The 22,470-nt window shown below is 40.3% G+C and overlaps 2 protein-coding genes across 9 annotated transcripts in view; one reads left to right on the top strand and one right to left on the bottom strand.

Annotated features, from left to right (window-relative positions):
* camta1a (calmodulin binding transcription activator 1a) overlaps positions 1-6,586 on the bottom strand; it is a 333,390-nt gene extending 326,804 nt beyond the window's left edge. For 7 of the 8 annotated variants that reach the window (XM_061735492.1, XM_061735493.1, XM_061735494.1 and 4 more), the window contains exons 1-2: positions 6,474-6,586; positions 2,509-2,610 (exon numbers count right to left, since the gene is read on the bottom strand). In XM_061735492.1, coding sequence (XP_061591476.1) covers positions 2,509-2,610; positions 6,474-6,498 — 127 coding nt within the window. In that variant the 5' untranslated portion in view covers positions 6,499-6,586. The remainder of the gene's footprint in view (positions 1-2,508; positions 2,611-6,473) is intronic. The other variant, XM_061735496.1, reaches the window with a different exon arrangement.
* Positions 6,587-9,561: 2,975 nt separating this feature from the next.
* Positions 9,562-18,642, top strand: dnajc11a (DnaJ (Hsp40) homolog, subfamily C, member 11a). The gene is made up of 16 exons (XM_061735491.1): positions 9,562-9,664; positions 10,525-10,654; positions 11,429-11,502; positions 11,944-12,045; positions 12,144-12,272; positions 12,454-12,576; positions 12,729-12,802; positions 12,894-13,083; positions 13,186-13,271; positions 14,507-14,623; positions 14,798-14,953; positions 15,081-15,150; positions 15,403-15,460; positions 17,604-17,746; positions 17,938-18,067; positions 18,202-18,642. Exons 1-16 carry the CDS (start codon positions 9,593-9,595, stop codon positions 18,225-18,227), a joined length of 1,680 nt encoding a protein of 559 aa, XP_061591475.1. The 5' UTR covers positions 9,562-9,592; the 3' UTR covers positions 18,228-18,642.
* The last annotated feature ends 3,828 nt before the right edge of the window (positions 18,643-22,470 follow it).

The following is a 22,470-nucleotide window of genomic DNA, read 5'->3' as shown; positions in this document are numbered from 1 at the left end:
AGGAGCCAGAATTTAGACAGAATTAAAATTACATCACTTGGCCTTTCCTAACAATGATACAACATAAAGCCATAGCGCTTATAATCAAGCTCAGAGCTGAAAATGTGTTTTCACGCCTGCAAGTAAGACTTTGTAGCATTTGGACATTAGTGAACAGATCACTCTATTAAATAAAAGTCTAAAGCCCAGTTCTTGTAGGAGCTCCTGAGCTGAGCTTTACAACAACACAAGATAATTTCAGTGGTGTCAGATTTCCTTGGCAGTCATGACAATGATGGCTCTCGTCCGAGGGCTGGTCTCCCTACAGCCTGATGGCTCTTGATGGGAACACGGAGAGGAGTATGTAGACAGTCTTAAAATACTCATGTGTTAGCATAGAACTGGGGAGCCAATTATCTTTATCATTTGCCCTATAGCCTGTTCGATAACACTCTTACATACAGTGAAATTGCTCGCTGCACACAAGAAGGAAAAAAGTAAGTCTGGCTGAACTTAACTATCATGCTGCTATGTAACAAGGAAAACCCAAAGCAAAGAGAACAGTTAATGCCCTCTGGAAATAACATCTAGGAGGAGTGTTTGACCTGCAATGTACACAAAAACTGTTATAAAAGCTGTGAAAGGTGTTGTTTTTTTAAATCTTGCTTGGAGGGATGGAAAGAGTCAACATGAGAGAGAGACATTTGTGAGAATCACACTGGACAATGCTTCTAATTTGTGCTACAACTGAACAAGATGCTTCGTGTGCACTATGGCAGTTTTCGTGGCTTATAATTACACCGTTTATATTCTGTCCAAGGCAACACTCGACAAACTTCGCCTCTGTGTTGCTTCAATATTATACTGTTATGCAGCATAATAAGGAAAGACTGTCAAAAAGTCAAACAGCTAAGAAAATAAAGAAATAAATAAGCTTCGGCCTATTACTGGAAGTTCAACAAACATGCACACATGGTTAACTGCCTGCAACAAACTGAAAATGACTCTTTATGTGTTCTCAGCCCTCACCAAGCTCAGCCAACCATAAAAATCCCATCTCAAGGAGAGCAGAGGTGAGCTACCTCTCTCACTTTGTCTTTCTTTTCTACTTTCTCCCTCTTGCTTACAAATGAAGCAGGAAAAAAAAAACCTTCCTTCTGTGTCATAACTACTACCACAATTACTCAGACGATTACTCAGATCAATGGCTTGCCTGCCTGTTTGAACCACCATATTCAGAGTGTCCTCCTGGTAAGGCAGGAAGAAAAAAAAAAGCCCTCCAGGCTGAACGCAATAAACAGAGTGTGTGACATGGGGGACAGGATAGTGTAATACCACGCAATAACATGAGGGAAAATAGCAAGACTGGCAAAACATATTGTCAGTCACTGCTGTCACACATGAGGGGGTAACACAAAAGTCTATCAACAATGTATCTGTTACAGTCTACAACCCTGTTTCATAGATCTGCACAAGTAGTCCCCTGCCATTAAATCTCTCCAAATACTGGGCTGAAAATACCCAAACAATGTGGTGCAGCAGAGCTCTTCCAGTGGCAGACAACACAGTCAGAAGTCTAACTAGGGGTTGGGGCTGATTTCAGGCTCTCTATTTAGAAATGACAATACATGAGCACACTTAATTACGCAGTCTCTAGTCTAGATCAACAGAGTCTTCCAGCAGTGAAGAGGCTGGTGTATTCATTAACAGTACAGGGGCTCCTTTCTGCTGAGAAACAATCTGCTTTGCTAAAGACGGTTTCTTCAGCGCATAAAGACAAATGCTAAACTTCAGATATTCTCTAAAGAGGAATGAAGGGAAATTCACGACAGATGCAGTCAAGACTTTGACCTATATTTCTGAGTGATTTGTTTTGGTCATGGCAGGAAACAGAGCTTGTGTTCAAAATTATAAGCACACCAAAGGAATCCCCATAGAAACTGTTTTTAACAAGTCATAAAGCTTCTGTGATGTTTAGTTTTTGGTTCTTTGCCCCTGGTCCCATAAAAAAACAAATGAAATGAGAGGGAGCTCAGGCAAATATTAATTTGTTTGGATATCATAGAATGCTGTGTTGTTGTTTTTTTTGTTTGTTTTGTTTTTAGAAATGCATGATGATTTTCAACGTAGACAGTTTAACTTCGCTGTCATCATGGGGCGTTTCCTCGCTATCAAATGCAGATTGAATAAAAGCAGAGAAAAAGCAAGTACAGGGCTGTAATTGATGGCTCAAACTCAAGCTTTTCTCTCTGAGGGTCTGCTCAGGTCCTGATCCCCTGGCCTCAACCTGAAACAATCACTCTTAGTTAACGACAACACTTCAGCTATTGACAGCGTGATCCTGTAAAGCAGACACTTCAATCAACAGAGCAGCCGCAGGAGGTGTTGTGTTGGAGGGGGACAAAACAAGGTGGGGGCATGGGGACGGATGAAATCGAGAGGTAAATAAATGAATTGATGAATGAATAATAGATTGGCCAGCTACTGGCGTCTTGGAGCAGCAAAGCAGTATTAATAACTGACTCTTACTGTTCGTCTCTGTGTCATCACTGATACTCTTAGGTGGACCATGGCCAGCATAACACACTGCTGATCTGTACATTCGATCCGGATTACGAACTTTCTTCAGTCCTTCAGGAGGCAAAGAGAAAAGTAGAGAAAAATCGGGAAAAGAAGCATTCTCCCAATCTGAGCTAAGCACAGTCCCCAATCAAGCATATCAACAAAGGCTAAACAGTGAATGAAATACATATAAAAACACACAGGAGCCGTTAGGTAAAATATAATGGAAATAACTACAATAACAATCACAAAAGAACAATCGTGGTTGAAAAAAAAAATCATTGTATATGTCTTTGTTGCTTAAACAGGAGTCGATTCTTCCACCAGCTTAATATTTGTATCCCTTTGAGCAAAATAGTCATTAATGAGGGTCACTGCAGCTGTGACCTGGTTTGATGCAGGTCAGCATTGCTTCTAATTGCTCAAGTGGTAAACTGAATGATTCAATACAATCAATCAGCGAAGATCGTGCAAAGCAGTACATAAATGTCTGTTACATGCAGAATTAAGGAGCGACACGTCTCAGAACCCACAGACTGGACCTGGGCAACATTCATCCCTACGTCACTAGTCCTGTTAAACGGCTGAGCTAATATGTGGCAGCTGATTCACGCAAAACCTGGAGAGTAAGACGTGCGTCGTGGTGAGGTTAGATTCATCCCTATTTACAAAACAGCAGAGAAATTTTTATACCACTGCTGCACAAGCATTTTTGTGAGTTAATGGCTGGCTGTGTGCTTACTTGATGTTTTTTGATGCTGCTTCCTCCTGAAGTTTTGAGTGAAACGATAACATCAAGAAACTTTTTTTTAAACAGCACTTGCTTGAAAATGCAGAAGGCTGTTAGTGTATTTAAAAAATACACACACACACGACGATAGTTGATCGTTCCTGCTGCCACTGATGTCAGACTACCATATGATCCATAAATGGATGCAGTTAAACACACCTGTGTGTGCTTTATGTATCAGTTAACTATTCCTATGTCATCAGATTTGCCTTTATCTCATTTTGAATAAATGCAAATATTCTACAAAGTTTTGCCGGGCCCAGAAGAAAAAATTTGATTTTACGTCAGAAGACTAAAAAAAACAAAACAAACGCCTGTCTTTGCAAATTTCTTTGTTTCATTTCTCACATACAGTACGACTCTTGTACTGGAATATTTGTATAATTCTCTGGTCTGGCAGATTTTTAGGACTGGAGGCTGTAGTTTCATCCAGATACTGTCAGTGTAAGACATATCAACCCTGTCCTTTCAGTGCCCTCTTGGCCTATACTTAAAGCAACACACACATGCGCATACACACACACGCACACACACAAAGCTTCCTATGAGTGTGAAGGGAAGGGGGGGGGGGGGAATATCCCTAAGGGGCTGGGACAATCAGTTAGTCCTGAAAGAAATTCTCCTGGATGTAAACATTACACGACAGACTAAGTCTGGGTCACGGCCGCTGGGTTTAACATGAGATGCAAGCCTGACTTGTTAAGGGGCATCACGAGCCATTAATGTGCCCTCACACCACAAGGACAAAAGGTTGATGAAACAATGTTCATCTCTCTCAGGACCAACGAAACACGCAGGCAGATGTCATGCAAATGCTGAAACAATCATGTTCACTGAATAAACTATAGCTCACATAAAATGAGGAGCTCAAACTAAGAAAGAGCAAAGACTTCTGAGGGCTCTGCGTGCAAGCTTTCGAGGACCAGATTTGCATGGGACGACATAGGATTTACATAAAGGTATGAAGCAATCTCTTTCTCTTTTATGCTCCCCTCCCTCCTCCTCTTCCTTTTTCCACTGACCGGCCTCTCAGGAACACTGAAAATAACTTGACCGGCTCAGCAGCGGGACTTTCAAGTCAGGGTTTTCTGGGAGAGCTCCGTGTGTTGGAGAGGCATTACACTTATCAGCTACAGCTAATGTGTTAAGTTCATCTATGCTGAGGATTACATTATGACAGTACACCTCAGTGAAGTCGTTAGCATCACAAAACCAGATGTCTTCCTCTTTTTTTTTTGTCATAGGTCCAGACAGAGCCTCATATTTAAGTGTGTTTCTCCAGCTCAATAGCACCCCCTGGTGGTGCTGGGTTTAATGGTTGGCACACTGACATCCAAACAATTTAAATCTCAGTGTTTTATCACTGCCTCTCATATGAAAACAGATCATTTCAAATATTACAGTCAATCCCCATCAAAAATAACTTGTATCTGAGGTTACTGACAGGAAAGTTTGAAGGCGGTTTGTCTAATTTTGAAGCCTTGCAACAAATCGTTAAAAACTGCTCTGAAACATCTGGACTTAATGATTTATGAAGATTTTTTTTTTCCTTTCTGTGTTCCTCAATTTATGCAGCCAATTTTAAAGTACAAGCTCACTCCTTAGCTGCACCCTAAGACCTATATAAATCAATAAATATAAAAAGTATAGCAAAAAAAGAAAAAAAGCATAATGAGATAGTATTATACTCAGCTCATTAAAAAAAGTTATTAACATGCCAGAAATGATCATAGTAATGAAAAACTGAGCACCCATGAATGGCAAAATGCTAAAAATCATACAGATAAGGTTAGCAATGTCAAGTGTTGACAGAATAGCCAATTTAACAAAATATTTTTGTATCAAATGAAGCAACAATGTAACTGGACAACTAAACCAAGTCACTATCAAATATCATTAACTGTAAAAAGCTTTTAAAAACGACATATTATAAGTCTATCTTGCCTTTATTTTCATGCAGTTATTTTATTTTTGTTTTGTTTTTTAGGTTAATTACTCACCCAAAATTTCCATGAGCCTTTCTGAATCAGAGCAGATCTCTCAGACATAGGAGTTGCAATGAAATATTCCACTAAAAAGGAAAATGATTGAGTCTGCTACGTTTCTTTCTTTCTTTTTTTTTTTTTTAGTTAGAAAGCCGTGTGAAATCAACCGAGAGGGGGGAGGGTGAGCAGGGGGGGAGTCATCATTCTGCCTTATGTGTAAAGTGTAGTGTAAATGGGCAGGCTGCTGGAGAAACCCTGATCTCCATCCTCTCCCTGTTTCCTCTAGTGTGATGGCATTTCAAGCGCGAGCGGAGCAGGCACCCACAACGATTTGATACCTCTGTTTCAGAGCAAATATAGGCCAAGTAGTATTAACTGGCATTTGGAAAACACAAACACAGACCCCTCTCTCGCTTGAAAAATACATCACTTTCTGGCTCGTAAACATCAGTCGGTTGGAATGCCAAAGGAAAATAAATGCTCGCCGCTTCAAGGAGGAACTGGACGACCCCTCTCCAAGACACGGGGATCATAATAATAATAATAATAATAATACATAATAATAATAATAAAGATGATGATGATAATAAAAAAAAAAGCTACACTTCCAAATGACAAATGTGACACGTCTCCCTGATTATTTGAAGCTCCAGAGCTCCTAATCTATGAGAGAGCCGAGCTGGCAGGTGAGGGAAGAAGTTGGTCGATGCCAATGACATGTTGTCATTAACTTAGCCTTGTTGTTAACAACTTGCATTGTTCGTCATTTCACGAGGGGCACCCATGGGTGGGGGTGTGGGTGTGGGGGGGGTTGTAAAGGCGACTAAAACAGCGGTACTTTGAAGCCACGCTGCTGGTGCTCGTGTCCGTGCTGAGCCGCGGGGACGGCGCTAGCTCCGGTAGCAGCTAGTGGTCCACGCTGCCCGGAGCCGCGGAGCCGCGGAGCCGAGGACCAGCGCTCCGAGGACGGACACGCCGAGCCGCGGAGCCGCGGAGAGAGCCGACCAGCCGGGGCTGGTCCCCCTCGCTGGAGCCGCCAGCCGCCCGGGAAATAAACAAATAATAAAAACCTCACTCTCACACCAGCAGCAGACACACTCACACACTAGTCCACCCCCCTAAAAAAAATTAATCCCATTATATTATTTTTCTCTTACCTTCCGGCTTGTTTTCGGCAGCCATTTCCCCTTCACGCGCAACATCCTCCTCCTCCTCGCGACCGTGGGTACCACGCGCGTGCACGGCGAGGACAGCACGAGGAGGGAGCGCAGCGGCGCGCGAGCGCGGGTCGGGCCGGCCGGGACAACTTGCTATTGGCTGGGAGGAGTGAGTGACGGCGGGGCTGGTGGAGGAGCGGCTCCTCATCCCCTCATCCCCTCATCCCCTCACCTTCACCAAGCAGGACCGGCTCGTTCATTCATTAGTTCTATCCTTCTTCTCTAACTTAGTCCATGGGCCAGAGCCCAACGTTTCACTTATCACCACTCAAGGTGACCAAACTTGCTTATAATTTTTGAAAATATCCACGTCTGTATATGATATTTTGGTATGATAACCCTTCCTGAGTGGCAGCTAGATCATAGTTATCAGCTCATGAAGTTCAGAAAATTACATTTTAGATGCTGGTGCATATCCTGGTTTACACGTATGTACAGGAAATCTGTCAATGTTTCACACTATTGTCTTTGGTATCATTTTAAAGGGGACCTTTAAAGCATTCATTCAAGCTGAGATGTGATACATTTCCTGAATACTTATGCTCCTATGAGTATTCCAGTTTTTGTATTTTGTGTCTCTGTTGTTCCTAGATGACACAGGGATAAAAGATAGTATATCATTTAGGCGAAAATTGGTAAAAATGTGTGTTGTTTATAGTTTAAAGAGCTGCAGTGACCTCGATGTTGGTCAGAAAGATTCACATCTTAGCTTGAATGAAAGCTTAAAATGATATCAAAGACAATATTGTGAAACATTAACAGATATCCTGAGTCTAAACCAGGATATGCACCAGCATCTAAAATGTAATCCTTTGAACTTCATGAGCTGATAACTATGATACAGCTGCCACTCAGGAAGGGTTATCATACCAAAATATAATCTACAGATATGGATCTTTTCAAAAATTATAAGCAAGTTTGGTCACCTTGAGTGGTGCTGATATCTGGCCTGGCCCATAGACTAACTGGGGATTTAAAGCAGCTCCTGGATGCTAGAAATTAACTTTTCTCTTTAAAAAAAGGGTGTTTGTCAGACGCAAGTCTGACAAACATGCTTTTTTAAAGAGAAAAGTTCAAATATATCAGATTAGCTGTATTATACTTAATTAAAACAATTTGAAAAGTCAATCTGGAACGTTTCACTACAATACCCACAATATCCCCACCCCCACCACAAAAAAAAAAAAAAAATAGATTTACAGATATGTTTTGACTAAATATGGGTTTCCATTGGGTCTAGGGCAGGGGTCTCCAACCCTGGTCCTGGACAGCACCTATCCATGTTTTAGGTGTCTCCCTGCATGAACACACCTGATTCTAATCAAGGGTCGTCATTAACATTAACTTGATTAACATCAAGGTCTGGACCAGTGGTCCTCATTCCTGGTCCTGTAGAGCTGCTGTCCTGCATGTTTTTGACGTTTCCCTGCATCAACACACCTGATTCTAATTAGTGGTCATCACCAATGTTTCCTCCAGGTCTGCACAGTTCTGTTGGTGACAGAGTCATCTGTATCAGGGTTTACTGGAGCAGGGAAACATCAAAAACATGCAGGACAGTGGCTCTCGAGGACCAGGAATGAGGACCACTGGTCTGGACAGTTCTGTTGTTGACACAGCTCCTTGTATCATGGTGTGCTGAAGCAGGGACAGATCTAAAACATGCTGGATATGTGCTCCCCAGGACCAGGGTTGGAGACCCCTGGTCTAGGGCATATATTATTAAACGTATTTGAAATCATCTACGCATCACTTAAGAGTCAAGTATCCACATGCCAGTTTAAAGCTCTCCTCCTGTCCTCCTGTCTTATGGTCATTCTGGCCCCAAATAAAATCTTGTTTTTATCTCCAAACCAAGGTATACTTAAACAGGTCTACGTGCACTATATTCCAAAGCAAAGGGGGGGAGAAAACTTGTGGTAATGGGTTGAAGTCAGACTTAAGGTGTAACACAGAATTGATTGACAATATGCTTTAAATAAAGTAAAACCAGGCGTGGTCATTTTTGACCCCAGAGCACAAAAGGTGTCGAGTCTGATTTCAGATTGGTTTTCTCTCTCTCTCTTCAGATTGGTGTTTCTCTATCTCTCTCACTCCCTCTCTCTCTCTCTCCTTTTCCTCGAGAAGTGTCAAACACAATCTCGTGTATTTGAGGGAACTACAGAAGATGTGGGTTCCACCTCTTGTGCGGCCATTAATGGTTGCACGTGGAAGCCAACACTTATGTGACCAAATCCAGTCAAAACAGCTGTTTTGACTCCATGCAGTATCCCGTCGGTGTCTTCAGTTTTTTATTTTTGGCGCAGTCACATGTGATTAAAGCAGGTCCGAGCAATGAAATGACAGCTGACAGCGTTTTAGTGGCGCAGGCAGCTGCGGTGATGTGGATGTGAGCAGGATGTGAGCGCCAGCAGCAGCTGAGCTGCTGGTGCTGAAAGAACAGCTCCTCCGCAGCTTCCAGCACGTGTCTGTCCGCGGAGGCTTGTTTATCCCGCCAGGACTTTTATAATAAACTTATAAAACACCTAATGTATTTACAGGCTATTCTCGCCGTCGCCTTAATTGCTTCCAGCTGGATGTGATGCAGTCCATATCCCCACAGACTTAAGGCATATATGGGCCTTCTTAATATGAGCAATAAATATAGATGAATTGTCAAGTATTTAAATGCGTTTTCCCTCAAATGCAAATTAGAAGTATATACGCAATGTGTACTAAGAATGATATATGTAATAAACACAGTAGGAATTACATATAATAACTATTTTTTCTGGTGTGTACAAATCTAATGCTACTTTTCACGTCATACACATATATTTACCGTATTTTGGAATATACCAGGATAATTTACAACTTCGGCACTTCCAATGAACGCATGAAACTTTCGGTTTCCCCTTGAAAACACAACATTTTCAGCCTGCGTGTTAAACAAAAAAACAAAACAAAAAACCAACCAGAAAGAAGCGGCGGCGCAGTGGCGGCTCCTCCGCCGCGCCAGAGGGCGCCAGAGAGCGCGGCGCCATAAAGACACGCAGAAGAAGAAATGACCGGCCGTAAACATGGCGTGTGCCCTGGACGAGGATGAGATCAGTCACGATGACTATTATTCCCTTCTAAATGTCCGAAGAGAGGTATGGTATGCATTTGTGAAGTGGCCACATTTCTTTACAGAACGAGTGTCAGTCCTCCTGTGAACTTTATTTGCTCGCTGATCACCGGTAAAGTGTGTATTTAGGTGTCTCTTTAGCTCGCTGCTAGCTGGTGACCCTCGACTTTGATCCGCGTGCAGTGACACTTTTAGAGGATTTATGCAAAGATGCACCTGAGTCTGCAGACGCGCACCTGTTCCAAGAACAGGCGTCTTTTGTGGCAGGGAAAAGTAGTTTTTGGCCTCCTGGAGGCCAGAAGCGGTTATATGACCTGCTCTTGTCAGTTTGAGACTGGTGTAATGGAGCCAAGTGGCTCCAACTGCAACTTAGTTACATGCAGTTAATGACATTACAGCACAGACGTGTCCTCTTGCTCAGGGAGATGGGACGGTTCCAGCCCACAACCATCAAAGTGTTTATCTGGAAATCATTTACTGCTAAGTTCAATTAAATTGTGGAAATGCTGATTTATATAAAAAAAAACTTGCCTATAATTGTCTCTAATAATCAGTTCACCTCAGAAGTAAAACATATTGTTTGAACATGACACTATATAACAGTTTTGAAATTAAACTCTTATAACGATTAAAGAAACATACATAAACACGGTCTCCCTCATGATTTTAATCACAGTGAGTTTAATGTGACAGACTTTGCTTTAACATCCGTCCAGAGAGGCCAGCACTTACACTGAGGATTAAAATATGTTACTAAATGTGTTTTTGAGTGATGTTTTTATTTAGTAATGTTCTTGGCCCTTAAGGAAAACTTATAGGAAGATGACCAGTTGTCTTACACACACACTTTTTCTCATTAATATCTTCTCAAATTCAATGCTTCAGGCCACGCAGGAGGAGCTGAAAGCAGCTTACAGGCGACTGTGCATGCTGTATCATCCAGATAAACACCGGGATCCTGATCTGAAACGGCAAGCAGAGCAGCTTTTTAATCTTGTACACGAAGCTTATGAAGGTAAGACGACTTTTGATTTGTTCACGCAGCAACTACAATTTTCTTTGCCAATTCTAATATTTTTACAAAGATATTAGCTGTCAAAACAACTTTGGATAATTCTGATTTCTCTTTAAAAATAGACTCAATTGTATACATCAACTTAATTAACTGTGAAAAAAATCAGGGCCTGCTGGCTGTGTGCTCTGCTAGCTTTATTTTCAACCTTTTAGCCTTTGTTAGCTTCATAACACTGAGAACGTTCAGCAGGGTAGTTTTGCTATTTATTGCTACTTGAGTTATTTTTAACTTGCAGGGTATACAATATGCCTTGGTGGCTATTCATTACCCACAGTGGGGGAAAAAAGCTTCAATTGCTTATTATTTAGTATCTGCCTACTTGCACATCGCTCTGCATGTGTGTGTACATAAATATATATTATTTCCTATTCACTGCACTATGATTCTGTTTCTGTCTGTTTACTACTGCATACATGTCTGTTTACATTTGCATCTTGACACTTTATTCTTTTGTTGACACTTATCTTAGTTAAAATTTTTACTATAGCTGCACTGTCGTTCACTTACTCCTCTGTGTGCCTTTGAATTGCCCCCCGGGGACTAATAAAGTTTTGTTGAATTGAATAGATTTCTATCTCATTGCGCCATGTATTTCTGTTACAGCTGCATTTCAAACTGATGTTTGGTTGAATATGTTATGATAAACTTTAGTCTATTTAAAAACATGAAGTATGCTGTTGCTTAGTATTATTGATAGTTATCCATCTCTTCTAGTGCTTAGTGACCCACAGGCACGAGCAATTTATGATATCTATGGCAAACGAGGACTCGATGTCGAGGGATGGGAGGTGAGTGTCGGCGATCATGATGTATGTCTGATACAACAACCACTTTTTTTTTTATTCACAATCTGCTTTTCATTAAGTTCAGAATAAATAATTTTCTACCAGTCAGGAGAAACCCTGTAAGAAAAGTGAAGTTTTGCATTTTTGGCGACAGTTGTTAAACTATCCTCATAAATTAACATGAAGAAATAAATAAAAAATACTGCTACTTGAATTAATCATAAATCACACTTTACAGTATGTGCTGTCTGAAAATACTTCTCTTGAAAGTGTTCCAGCTGTAGTTAAGACGTTTGTGTTTTTGCAACTTTTTGACAACTTGAACAAGTTACTGTGTATTTATGAATTAGTCACATCTACATCATCTGAATTGCATTCACTGACAGTATAAAAATATCTAATGTTTACGACTACTTTGTATTCAAATCTTTTCTTCTCCTGCAGGTGGTGGAGAGGAAAAGAAGCCCTGCAGAGATTCGAGAGGAATACGAGCGGCTGCACAGGGAGCGGGAGGAGAGAAGACTTCAGCAAAGGACCAACCCAAAGGTATGTTCAGGGGAATGTGCCACGTCTCAGGCCGACCTGAATGCCACTCGTGTATCTTTTTCCAGTATTACTGTTCACAACTCTCATACACTTTACAGGGAACGATTAGTGTGGGCATTGATGCCACGGACCTCTTCGACCATTATGAAGAGGACTATGAGGACATGGTTGGAGGTGGCGTCCCACATGTGGAAATTAACAAGATGCATATATCACAATCCATAGAGGCAAGTATACGTTCCAGCTTTAAGACCTGATCCAGAATACGACTGAGCACATGTTTAGAAGCCACCTGAGATCTTAATGGCTTATTAAGTAATATTTTCAGTGATGTTCCCAGTCTGTGATAGCTGTTAGGAAAGATCTGTTTGCCTCAGTTGCAACATAGATCTGTGTTTTCCACTGCAGGCTCCCCTCACTACAAAAGACACAGCCATTTTGTCTGGCTCCTTGTCGACCCACAATGGAAATGGAGGTGGCACCATTAATTTGGCCTTGAGACGAGTCACTTCTGCGAAGGGGTGGGGTGAGGTATGTTGTATTTTGGCCTATTTTGTAATAATACTTCAAAGTGGCCCACTTTCTTTTGCCTGTGTTTGTCACGAAATGGTCATTTGCCCATCTTTCGCGATATATGTGGAAATGTTAAGGGGTGAAGCAATATTTTTGTTCCGTTTACGTAGGTAGAGTTGGGAGCCGGAGACACTCACGGACCCCTCTTTGGAATGAAGATATTTCGCAACTTGACGCCTCGCTGGTACGTTTAGGAGCCCAAGAGAATTAAATAATTATCCTGTCATTTCATGCCTGTATGAATAATTTATATATATATTTATTTTCTGCCTCAGCTTTGTGACAGCCCAGTGCGGACTCCAGTTTTCATCACGCGGCGTACGTCCTGGGGTGACCACCGTGGTGGCCCGCCACCTCGATAAGAACACTATGGGTTATCTTCAGTGGCGTTGGGGAGTCCAGTCTTCTATGAACACCAGCATTGTGAGGGACACTAAGAGTAGCCATTTCACCCTTGCATTTCAGGTACGCAGCCAGCTGGTAAATCAGATCTATTTAGCATCACTAAATCACCAGTTACTTGTCAAAAGATGTGCCAAAATGATGGTTTACTCTTTGTCCCTGCAGCTTGGCATTCCTCACACTTTTATGATGATGAGCTACCAGTACAAGTTCCAGGATGAAGACCAGACCAAGATTAAGGGCTCAGTAAAGTAGGCTGTCAAAGTGAAATATGACTTAAAAATAAATGTAATCATAAATTCTCTTTAAAGGTGCTAAATACGCTGATTTATTTTTTATATTTATTTATTTTTTCCTGGATCAGTAAGTCCATTGTGATGTTGCAGTCACATGAAGTACAACTTTGATCTAGTACTTTGTCTTTTTTTTTTTTTTTTTTTTCTCCACTGTGAGGACATAATACCCAATTATAGCTATTTATATGACCTGTAAAGTAAAAAGAAACAACCTGGATGGTTGAACAGCAATCAAAACATTTGAGGACAACAAGAGTATCACAGCACTGAACATGTCCAGTGTAATGAAGTTAACGAAGGCTAAGAGGCTAAAAATAAATCTTGTAGAGGTCACAGAGCTCTGTCATCTTTCACCTGCATTACCCTGGTCAAACTTGTGAAAGAATAAGTTGTGTTGGGGGGGGATTCAATAGAATTTGAAGATGTTTTGAAGAAAATTATAGTTGCACCAATTTTTTTAATTTATTAAAAAAAAAAAATGTTTTTAACCGGTTGAATGATTTTTTAAAAAACAAACAAGAACAATGCAATTAATGATGATGATGATTATTAAAAAATGGAATGCCAGTACTGGAATGAAAAGGTCCACATTTTTATAAATGTGTAATTAGAATCAGCCACAAAAAAAGACAATTTAATGCATTTTTACTTATTTGTATTTTTTATTTTACCGTCAATTGAAGCTCAAGACCATAAGTGCCCAAGACTAATGCAGAGTTGTGTGATCCAGGACTAAATGCCAATTACAGCCTTTCCAGCTGGAGGCTAAAGCTATATGTTAGTGTTTGTTCGAGTTTTATTCATTTAGAACAGGGGCTTTACTCTCTTTTATAAACATTAAAGTGGCTTTAATGTTTAATGTGCATTAACATGGAAGCCAAACAAAACAGAGAAGCTAAAAATCACAGCATGTACAGAAGGAGTTTAACTTCAAGGATGCATTTACTGATAAGGACGCTGTTGCTTCACTGTGCCTTTTTATTTATATTTTGTTGGAAGTGTTTTGAAAGTTTGGATTTGAGTAAACTACATGCAGAGGGGTAGTCAGAATCCGAAATAATTAATCCTCCAGTGGCCTGGGATTTAGTTCGTTATACATATGAAAGGAAAACAACAAAATACAGAACACACAGCTAAAATAAACCTGGATTATGTCATTTATTTATTTTATTTCTTTTGTTATGTGACAGATCAGGTTTTTTTGGAACTGTAGTCGAGTACGGTGCCGAGAGGAAGATCAGTCGGCACAGTGTCCTGGGGGCCACCGTCAGCGTGGGGGTGCCACAGGGTGTTTCTCTAAAGATCAAGTAAGTTAACGAAAGTATTTTCTTGCAAATCGCGTCTGTTTTTGGAGCTTGTGGTCACGGTGTTGAACACATTGAAATGCTAAGTGGTTCTGAGATATAATGTCAAACACATAGTCTTTGCAGTGCGCAGATAACAACTATATATCAATAATAAAATCCACTTTCTGTCTGCAGACTAAACCGAGCCAGCCAGACGTATTTCTTCCCTATTCACCTGACAGACCAGCTCATGCCCAGTGCGGTGTTTTACGCTACAGTCGGACCTCTGGTCTTCTACCTCGCCATGCAGCGGCTTGTTATTCGGCCGTACATGCAGGCTCAGAAGGAGGAGTAAGACATCCCCTTTTTACTTTCCTCGCTTTGTACAAGCAATATTATTACAAGTAGCGTAACATGCATTATTATGGCCAGATTTTATGAGCTCATTTTATTTCTTGATTTGTCTATAATTCAACAGAGAGTTGGAGAAGCATCGGGAAAGCTCGGCCTCTAATATAGCAAAGAAGAAGCAGGAAGCCGAGGCTGCGGTGAGCTTTTAAGACTTTCTTGTTGCTGTGGTGCCAGTCTCCTGCAGTTTAGTGTTTGATCGGTGTAGTAACTGTTTGTGTCTGGCTGTCAAGAAATATTAATCTCACCAACGGTTAGTTGAAGGGTTGAGGTGGGATTAGATAAAATGCAAAGTATTAGTGAAATGTATTGGTATAATCCATAAGATGTCAAATCTCATTGTTTGCTTTTGTCTCCCTCCTTTGTTTGCCTTTTCCCCCCCATCTCTAAAGATTTTGCTAATGCAGGAGTCTGTGCGCAGGATTATTGAAACAGAGGAGTCGAGACTGGGTAAGATCATTTACAGTTGAGGTATAAATTATCCCAGAAGTTGTTTGTTTGTTTTTTTTAAAGAAGGGTTTAACGGTATTTTAGTCTTTCAAAATTGTGTTTGATTTGTAACGGTTCAATTTCCCTTTTGAGGCTGATGATGTGCAACATTAGATGCTTAATCAATCTTTTAAACTGACAGTTATTTTGTGACTGCTTCATCCAGTGATGCCCAGTAAACACTCATTTTTACAAGAAGCGACAGCATCTCAAATTAGATTGATTGTGGCAGTTATCAGTGTTTTAGTTTTTTTTGCTCCCAGCCTCTCCAACTAAAGCGACAACATGCGCAAACCTTACTATATTTACTGCTCCATTGTAGTATAATGCAATTTATCTCTTAATAAGATTAGTAAATGATTCCTTTTTTACGTAAAGAGGTGTGATAAAGGTTTTCTTTCCCTCATTGTCTGGTTTTACTGCATTTACAGTAATGAGTATAGTTGCTGTTAACTCTATAAGGAATATTAAGCATAGTTTCTCTGTATTTTATTTGAGACTTAATGAAACTGCCAAAGTGTTTAGTGAGAGAATAATAACAGCTATGGACTAGGGTGGTTTGGGTGGTGCTATTACATGTATTTAATCATGGAGTTTGTGATTAGCATGCTGTTCAGAGTTGTTCCTTGCTGAATTTTATATATGAATACTAAAACCATCTTGTGAGATTGTGGTGGAAACTTTTGACAGAAATGCACTCGGGTGCAGGTTCTCTCAAACATGGAGGAAACCCCTTGAGTTCCCTTTAGATTAATGGAAATGAGTGCATGCTCTGCAGGTTGCTAAAATGTAATTTCACACCATAAAGTGCCTATTTTCATTAAACAAAGCCAGTATCTCTGAGTCAAACGTCTTTGCTGCTCCCTCCTTAAAATACATTGCGAGTTCAGACATCAAGAAAGAGAGAATCCATCTCCTTGGGCAGTTCATCAAAGTTTAAGACGGTTATACGCCAGGCAAAGGTGCGACCGCTTTCACTCCATTGTATTATCTGAATACTTACTTTGGAGACATCAGTAAAGCAATTTTCTTGAGTAATGTCTAACTTTTTGAAAGGGGTTCAAATTGATGATGGGGAAGTGTAGTTCAGTAGTTTCTTATTGACCCTCCAGCCTTCATTCAGATGATCATAATTATACCTTTTTTTTTTTTCCTTTTGATAAGGAGACTAACAAGAAGAAAAATCTCACAGCAGATGGGTTAGTTTTTACAATGAGGAGTTTAGAAGGTGATAATTGACTTCTTGCGCATGTCAGTGCAGAGGTTGTTTTGATGTTAGTATCATCAGAGGGCCCTTAGACTTTGTGGTCATAAATTAGCCGTTAATAGCGGTGCGAGTTTAATGACAGGCCCTGCTGCTCTTCCCCATTTAATGGAACATACTATAAAATAAAATAAAAAGGAAGTGTCCCACACAGGCTTGCTTGAGCAGGCCATCCAGGTTTATTACTGGGTCATGCAATTATTTATATGTGCTGTCTGTGCAGAATGTAATCTTGAGAAGTATACAGTAATCGCTGTTAACCAGCTGGCCTCGTCCGAGCTCAGGTGTAGCCTGACATGTAGCCGTTGTTCTGGTGTTGTCCTCAGTTGTTTATTCAGCGAGCCGCTCCTCCCACAGGTGGACTCCATCTCCACCTTTTTGGACATTAGTGTAGAGTCCCTGTTCTGCTTTCAGGGAGAGCCACTGAGTTAAAGGGTCACTCCAGCCAGAACCTGCAGAACTAGGGGAATGGCTTGTGTGCTGTTACTCCAGAGCAGGCTGAGGCTACGGAGCAGAGCAAGGACTGCAGTCTCTGGCTGCGATTGATAGCAGGCTCGTAGGAAGCATTTATAATTTCCGCTGTATTTTTGTTGCACACATGGAGAAGAAAGTTAAAACGCTCTGATGTTAAAGGTTGTGCGGCTTCAGCCATCCCGCCATAAAAATCACAAAAGTGGATATTTGTGTTGGTGTTTTTTACATGTCGGTTCACTCAAAAATCAGTCCTTATTTAGTCATCATTCGATCTGTGAACACATAAACGGTTTGTTTAGTACGTTTCCATTTAGTTCAGTATAATACATTCAGATTCTGAAATATTAATTCTGTTTTCTGAATCAGGTCTTCTCATCCTCAACGCCTGGTACGGGAAATTTGTGACGGACAACAGCAGAAGACACGAGAGAGCAAAGGTCATTGATGTTACGGTTCCACTGCAGTGTCTGGTGAAAGACTCGAAGCTCATCCTCACAGATACCACAAAAGTAAGAACATTGGTCCAGCACCAAAACCATACAATTTATCTTAACATTTTTTTTTTTACAACTGTCATATCATTAAATCTGGCCCCACCAAGTAAGGCTTTGCAGTCTGTCATCAACCTGATGTCCTTAGCTCAGCTTTTATGATTGTGGGATGATTGTGTCTGCTGCATTACTTCAATTTCTCTTTGCAGTCAGGACTCCCTGGCTTCTACGACCCCTGCGTGGGGGAGGAGAAGAGCCTGAAGGTGCTGTATCAGTTCCGTGGAGTCATGCATCAAGTCCTGTCAGGAGACACAGAACCACTCAGGATACCAAAGCAATGTAAGAGCCTGTGCAGATGCATTTAGTGTGACATGTCATAGTATATTTTATCTCTACTTTGAGGGTGTTTAAAAATACATTGAGGACATTTACCTGCCTTCTCTGACATCTTTCCTCTTGTTTTCACTGTCCAGCTCACAGGATCGACGCAGACACATAGGGATACCTCTGCTGTTTGGTTGGACAGAAAATGGAGAAACCTCTGACTTGGATACAACATGGATCTAAGTTTGTCACTCAGAAACCATGCATATTCCTATTCGTCTTTTTATTCATTTAAATTTGCAGAGTGAAGTTAATAAATCAGAGACTGGATTTATAAATAAAGGAGCGTATCCGTTGACATGGTTGTGGCCTGCTAACGTGACACCAAAATCAGTGGATACCATCTTCACTCAGTTCCTCTAGCCTCATTGGTATCCATTTATTTTGGGGTATTTTTGGCTTGTCATTTTTCACAGAGTTGTATGTACTGTATTGTACAAAAACATCAGTGCCTATTTCTTGAATATGTCAAAGCATCTCTGTCTATTTGCCATATTATTAAAATTGCTCTCCCACTTTGCTTAACTTAACAGTATATTGTAATGATTGTGATAGTGTATTTTTTTTCATGTTAAAGCAAAGTGAGAAACCTCTCACTTTATATTTTTCAGTCCTTCAGATGTACCAATCTGTGGAGACATCATTTGGCCAGAATGTTGACTGTTCCTATAATTACTGAAATATCTTATTTTTCTTAAAAGAAAGAAAAATGCAGGAATGTGTGCAACACTAAGGGAGGAAGAGGGGGTTGGTTCACCAGAGAGAGAATAAGATGTTACACACTTGGCAGCCACGAATCAACCCCTTTTGATCTGAGGTGTTGTTTTTTGTTTTGCTTTTCTTTTCTTTTTTTTAATTCAGCTCAGCAAATTGAAAGACTTACGAAAGAATGTTGTTTGTTTTTTGAAAAGAGCGCTCTCTCTCCCTGCCTTTCTCCTTTTCCTTTGCAACTTCCCTCTTAGGGTTGAGTCTTCACCATGTGAAATACTGTTATTAAAAGTAAGGGTAGTAGTTACAGCATAGTTCTGTATTAGTCCATGTTCTACCTGTACAGGACTGTCTCAGAAAATTAGAATATTGTGATAAAGTTCTTTATTTTATGTAATGCAATTTAAAAAAAAAAAAAAAAAAAAAAAAAAAAAAAAAAAATGTCATACATTCTGGATTCATTACAAATCAACTGAAATATTGCAAGCATTTTATTATTTTGATATTGCTGATTATGGCTTACAGTTTAAGATTAAGATTCCCAGAATATTCTAATTTTTTTAGATAGGATATTTGTGTTTTCTTAAACTGTAAGCCATGATCAGCAATATTAAAATAATAAAAGGCTTGCAATATTTCAGTTGATTTGTAATGAATCCAGAATGTATGACAGTTTTGCATTACAGAAAATAAAGGACTTTATAACAATATTCTAATTTTCTGAGACAGTCCTGTATACATGTTTTTCTATATTCATCAACCAGCAATATCAACAATGGTATCAGGTAGAAGAAGGTGGGAATGATGCACTTTCATGACCACATCTAACACAATTTCTTTGCACCCTGCTCTAATTTCCACTATACTCCATCAAAGTAGCTTTACAAGGAACTGAATATCAAAAAAGGCTGATTTTGGACAAAGCTGGAGAAATGTCACCTTTCATGTTACAAACTTGTGCTTGTTGAATGAGTGGTGTGTGATAAATGACCTACTAGGACTTTTTGTTGAACATTACTATGTTATTGAACATTTTCTTGTGTTTACAATGATTTTTAAAGGGCAACATTTTAGTGTATGGGGGGGTGGCGTGTCGCTCAGACATGAAGAGGAACTTGATGGATGACAGTCAGAGTTTTCTGATCACAACTAGATGAAGGAACTCAGTTTAAGACTCCAGCTGTGTTTTCCCCACAGACGTACGTGCTGGGCAAGTAAACTTCCTTGAAAAGGTCAAAAAATGAACCATAATATCTTGGCAGAAGAACTGCATGAAGTCCTTTAATTTAGTATAAAGACAAGTATTGTTTTCCAGTTGGAGTGCTTACAATTGAACGTTTCAAGTCACTGAATCACATGGTTTAGAAGCTATTGAGAAAAATAACTACATTCAAATATTTTTAATTTGAAAATAGAATAACCCCTTTAAAAAACAATATAATGTATGATATAACCCTTTTGCACACTTTTGCATGGAGTCAAAAGGTCACACGGAGGGAAGGGGAAAGAAATCATGAAATGACTTCTGGTTTGTTTCATTCAGTGGGTCATTTATCGATGGTCCCTAACAGAGAACACCCAAGATGTGAAGTGAATGTTTGTTAAACAGACTTGTAGTCGACTTCCAATCTGAGACCTGACTTGTGACTGCTGTTGGCAACGTGCACTGGAATGTGAACATATGGAGAAACGTTATGTTCAGCGATGAGTCCAGTCCGCCTACATCAGTTGAATCATAGGGTCAAAGTGTGGAAAAGGGTTATGCTGATGATGTACTGATAGAGTAACTTTTGGTGGAGGCAGTTTGATGGTGTGGGACGGCATCTCCCTCACCGGAAATATGAGGCTCATCATCATTGGAGGCTATCTCAATGCAGAGAGATATCGAGATGAGATTCTGCAACCTGTAGGCAACCCATAACTGCAAAGTCTGGGACCAAACTCTATCCTCCAACATGACAACGTTTGCCCCCACAGAGCAGGTTTATCAGAGACTACCTGCAGGATTGGGGAATGGAGAGGATGGAGATCTGCCAGCAGTCCTGACCTCAACCCCATGTAACACTTGTGGGATCGGGTTGGGTGTGCAGTTCCTGCCGGAGTGACCAACACAACCATGTTGGCTGACTTGAGACAAATGAAGAATGGGATCCATCCCCCAGCAGTGTGTGACCAGGCTGGTGACCAGCGTGAGCAGGAGGTGCCAGGCTGTTGTGGCCGTGTTTGGTTCTTCCACACACTACTGAGGCTCCTGTTTGTTTAATTAATGAATTGTTAAATTGTCAATATGTGTTGTTTCTTCAAACTTCAGTTGTTCAATCCCCCGAACACCACACAAGAGTTTGGTGTTCTCAAAGGGTGCAACCCATGTACTCAGCTCTGCTGCTCATCCCACAAATTCATGTTCCTTTCAGATGTGGCTCCATTTAAAAGAGAAATAAAGAGACTTTCCAATGGTATAAGATTTATTGCCAAGAAGCATCAATAAAAACAAACAAATGACCTACCAAACACAAATGTCCTTATTTTTTGTGCTAAGTTGATAAATGCTTGAGAGCTGTGGCTGTAGTCTAATTTATGTTCAAATGGTGAAAAATGTGCAGTCGGCATTTCAGTTAACCTGGTTATTTATAAGTTAATGTTTGTTTTATTGACTCCACTGTCAATCAATGTGATTCGACTGATTCGAGGCTGGACTCGGACTCGAGGTTGGGTGACTCGAGCGCAACACTATTTAGTTTAGTTTGTGCCACATATTCTGACACATCAGTTCATGTGACACCCCATCGTCAATACTGCTCTTATTCTGGCCACCTCCACTAAGGTTTCCCAACACTGACAAAAGTGTATGAAAAAGGATGTACAGCTGTTGCTGATACAGTTCTTGGGAAGTTTATAGTTTGATGTTTTGTTTATGAAAAGTACTTAGAGACAATTTGTATTGTAACAAATGCTATATAAATACAAATTGATATATTGAATTGAACATTAAGAAGCAAAACTATCCAGCAGCACTGAGGCCAAATGTTACGTATAGGTTTTCTTTTCCTCTCACTACATGAAAGGCATGTCATTGTTATTACTGTGATCCAGGACTTACAGAAAAGCTTTTTGATCTTGTCTTTCTCCAAAATCCTGGAGGAAATCTTTCTAAATCTTCCTTGGCAAGTGGTGGTGTGTGTGTGTCGTGTAATGAGTCATCAGTGGAGAGAACTGGCTGACCTTCTGGGAAGAAAGGTGCAGAAGAGTAGGACATCACATATATGATACTTTTAACTTCTTGTGCAAAAAGACAAGAAATCTTATCTAAAATCCCTCCGGAGAAGGTGAGAAATTTTACTTTACTCATCCCTATTCAATTTCCAATCGACACATCAAGACAAATTTATGACTAGCCTCCTTATTAGTTTCATGTATTCATTTTTGTAGAGGAACTAAACGGTTGGGATATTTTGATGAATGGTGGTGATAGGTGGGTTGCTGGCTCAGTTAGGAAGGAACCTCTAGATATGACCATCTGGACAAACCTCTTATTTTTAAGTTTGTAGTATTGCTTTGATATGGTACATTCATTTTATTGAATCTCTAAAACCCATTTTCTGTAGCATGTGTGAAGTCATAACGGAATGATTTGGAGAAGGAAGGATGCA

The sequence above is a fragment of the Cololabis saira genome, chromosome 12, assembly GCF_033807715.1.
Source record: "Cololabis saira isolate AMF1-May2022 chromosome 12, fColSai1.1, whole genome shotgun sequence".
NCBI classification, from domain to species: Eukaryota; Metazoa; Chordata; class Actinopteri; order Beloniformes; family Belonidae; genus Cololabis; species Cololabis saira.
This window is presented reverse-complemented; position numbering and strand designations above follow the sequence as displayed.

Bases quoted from the DNA above. Each gene is read 5' to 3' on its own strand.
- dnajc11a (XM_061735491.1), top strand. From the start codon at position 9,593: ATGGCGTGTGCCCTGGACGAGGATGAGATCAGTCACGATGACTATTAT. The intron at 9,665-10,524 runs GTATGGTATGCA...TCAATGCTTCAG, and splicing joins TTCTAAATGTCCGAAGAGAG to GCCACGCAGGAGGAGCTGAA. The intron at 12,577-12,728 runs GTATGTTGTATT...CCGTTTACGTAG, and splicing joins CTGCGAAGGGGTGGGGTGAG to GTAGAGTTGGGAGCCGGAGA.